The sequence below is a fragment of the Hemiscyllium ocellatum genome, chromosome 13 (assembly GCF_020745735.1).
Source record: "Hemiscyllium ocellatum isolate sHemOce1 chromosome 13, sHemOce1.pat.X.cur, whole genome shotgun sequence".
Classification (NCBI taxonomy): domain Eukaryota; kingdom Metazoa; phylum Chordata; class Chondrichthyes; order Orectolobiformes; family Hemiscylliidae; genus Hemiscyllium; species Hemiscyllium ocellatum.
Window position 1 is genome coordinate 13,952,937 of NC_083413.1, and position 3,328 is coordinate 13,956,264.

The 3,328-nt window shown below is 49.5% G+C and overlaps 1 protein-coding gene across 1 annotated transcript; it reads left to right on the forward strand.

Annotated features, from left to right (window-relative positions):
• Positions 1–2,068: 2,068 nt before the first annotated feature.
• LOC132821673 (ribosome biogenesis regulatory protein homolog) lies at positions 2,069–2,812 on the forward strand. Its single transcript, XM_060834383.1, has one exon. It carries the CDS (start codon positions 2,069–2,071, stop codon positions 2,690–2,692), a length of 624 nt encoding a protein of 207 aa, XP_060690366.1. The 3' UTR covers positions 2,693–2,812.
• The last annotated feature ends 516 nt before the right edge of the window (positions 2,813–3,328 follow it).

Sequence of the window (3,328 nt, forward strand, 5' to 3'; positions counted from 1 at the left end):
AAGGCGCTCTTCAGGATATGTGACGATGCAGAGTGGCCGAGCAGAGGCTGATAGCTAAGTTCGGTACCCATGGGGATGGCCTCAAACGGGACCTTGGGTTCATGTCACATTACAGGTGAGGAGAAAGTGAGGACTGCAGATGCTGGAGATCAGAGTCAAGAATGTGGTGCTGGAAAAGCACAGCAGGTCAGGCAGCATCCGAGGAACAGGAGGATCAGCGTTTCAGGCAAAAGTAAAGGGCATATGCCCGAAACATCAATTTTCCTGCTCCTCGGATATGCCTGACCTGCTGTGCTTTTCCAGCACCACACTCTCAACACCCTATAGGTGACACTACACTGTATACACACACACACACACACACACACACACACACACACTTAAGATATGAAACAAAAGCCTTTCCAGCAAAATACCTCTCTTCTGCTATTTTGAGTACATGAAGTGGACTCTTGACTGATCCTTGATCTGTCATCTCAACTTTGACTCAGTACTCTTGCACCTGAATCACAAGATTCCCAACTCAAATCTCACTGCAGGATTTGCAAATGATAATCAAGGCTGACCCTCTAGGACAAAACTGAGAGCACTCTGCACTGTCAGATGGGCTGTCTTTTGGATGAGATGTTACACCTGCCTGGATATAAAAGATCCAATGGAACTGTTTTCAGGAAGATCCAAGGAATTAACTCCAGTCCTGACCAATAATTATTCCTTGATCAACGTAACAACTATGTTGATCAACATAAACAGATTATCTGGGAGAAAGTGAGGACTGCAGATGCTGGAGATCAGAGTCGAAGAGTGTGTTGCTGGAAAAGCACAGCAGGTCAGGCAACATCCAAGAAGCAGGAGAATCGACGGTTCGAGCATAAGCCCTTTATCAGGAATGAGGGGTGGCCCAAAGGGGCTGAGAGATAAATGGGAGAGGGGTGGGGCTAGGGGTAAGTAGCTGAGAGGACAATAGGTAGATGAAGGTGGGTTTGATGGTGGTAGGTCGGAGAGGAGGGTGGAGTGAATAGGTGGGAAGGAAGATGGGCAGGTAGGACAGGTCAAGATGGCAGTGCCCGAGTTGAAAGGTTGGATCGGGGATAGGGTGGGGGGAGGGGAAATAAGGAAGCTGGTGAAATCCACATTGATCCTGCGTGGTTGAAAGGTCCCAATGCGGAAGATGAAGCATTCTTCTTCCAGGCATTGGGTGGTAATTATTTTCTCGCTATCACATTCCTGATCACGCGAGTTTGCTGAATGAAGATTGGCAGCTATGGTCCTGAATTACAGAAGTGACTGCATTTAATAGAGTATTTCATTGGCTACAGAGCTTGTAGTGGGGAAAGACTACCATCTGAGCTCTTTCTGCCAAGGTATAACTGGGTCCATTCAGGTCTCAGACCTCTATTGCCTCAAAACGTATGTAAATATTTTTCCGACGTGAGATAAAAATGCGGTTATTTTTGCAGTGGCTCTGTAGGATGTCAAATTCCAACATGCCAATTGTGTTTGTTGACTTCCTCTGCCCAGACTACGTGGAATGAATCGAGAACACTTTGTATGTACTTAGAGATAAGTTTTTTTTTGTGAGTAATGTATATTTTTGCAAATAAAAAAAGTAAAGTATCCAGTAGCTGTGAAAAACAGTCCGTAAACTTAAGAAACAGACAGAGAGAAGACACTCATCAGCATCTGTGCAGACAGAAACAGAGTTAATATTTGAGTCCACTCTGGATCTTCTTCAGCGTTCCGATGTTCCTGTTCATTTCAGCTTTCCAGCATCCACAGTATTTTACCTCTACATACATTTAACTCTTTTTTTTATTAGCCAGCACATTAATAATTTTCGGATTGTCAGAGCATACCAAGACAGCTCCACCATTCAAGTTAGATCCAGGTGGATGCTTTGCCTAGCTTCATCTTCTTACTGATGTCCTGAGTATCTAAACATTTATTGGTGTCTGTGATAGAGAATGTAATGAGGTCAGCCAGGTGGACCTCAGAGAATATGAGTTCCCTGATTGGGGCTGTTAGTCTGGTCCAATCAGAGAGTCCTAGCTGACAGATATAAACAGGAATGTTAGGCCGGAAGGAGTGGCGCCGCCGCTGGGGCTACCGGAGAGCCAACGATGGGCCCCGGGAGTGGGTCCTGGAGGTGCCCGACTCCGCCGACCCCCATGAGGACCAGTTCACCAAACGCGCGGCCGCCAAGAGGGAGCGAGTGGCCAAGAACGAGCTGAACCGGCTGCGGAACATCGCCAGGGCCCAGAAGCACAAGGTGCCCGGCGTGGGGCTCGCCCCCACCCCGCAGCCCAGCAAAGCCGAGCTCGGCCAAGCCATTCGCGTGGCCAGGACCTCCACCGCCTCGGCCGGCAGGTTTCAGCAGAAGCTGCCCCGGGAGCAGCCGGCGGCGGCCAGGAGCGCCGGCCAGAGGAGGCAGTTCCAGCCGCTGATCGGAGACTTCTCGGCGGAGGCGCGGCGGCAGCTGGAACTCCTCGACGTTATCTCCAGCAAGAAGCCCAGGCTGGACACCACCAAGGCCGCCAACAGGCAACTGCGGGAGGACGACCAGGAGCAGGCGGCGAAACGGAAGAAAATGCGGCCAAAAGGCAGGAAAGGAGGAAAAAGTCAGAACCGCAATAGTAAGGGGAAAGGTCAACATCGGAAATCAGGCATGAAACAGCCTGGGAAGAGAAAATGAGCCTGACTGAACTGTTAAATACTGTACTCTAAAACAAGAGTACGTTATAATTTTGCGAAGACATACCTTATTTCTTTTTTAAGAATTTATGTTCCTACAGTTGTTTTTCATGAACTTAAAATAAAGTATTTTGTATTTAAAAAAAAAAAATAAACAGGAATGTTGGCCAAACTGGCCATTAACAGGTCCAGGCAGCGGGCCGTGGAGGGGGTCGTTAGGGCCGACTGCCTGCCCCTCTTCCGCGGTTACGTTAGGGCCCGGGTGTCCTTGGAGAAGGAGCACGCGGTGTCCACCAACACCCTGGAGTTGTTCAGGGAGAGGTGGGCGCCGCAGGGAGTGGAGTGCATCATTTCCCCCTCCAACTCTATTTTGATTTAGTCCCTGCCCTCCCCTTCACTGTTTTGATCACACAGCATTGCCCTTTGACGTGAAGGGCACTGCTTGTCACAGACCACTTGGGTGTTTATCTATCACTTGGGCTGGACCAGTGGCAGTGTGTAGCTGTGCAAGAAGAGGAAGACAGAGAAAAGAAGAGAGAAGAAGGAGGCGAGAGCTTGGAGTCCTGGGCCTAGTTTTGGAGCTGCAGCCTGGGCCTTGCCCAGGTCAAGTCAGTGTTGCAGCTGACCTGGGGCCCAC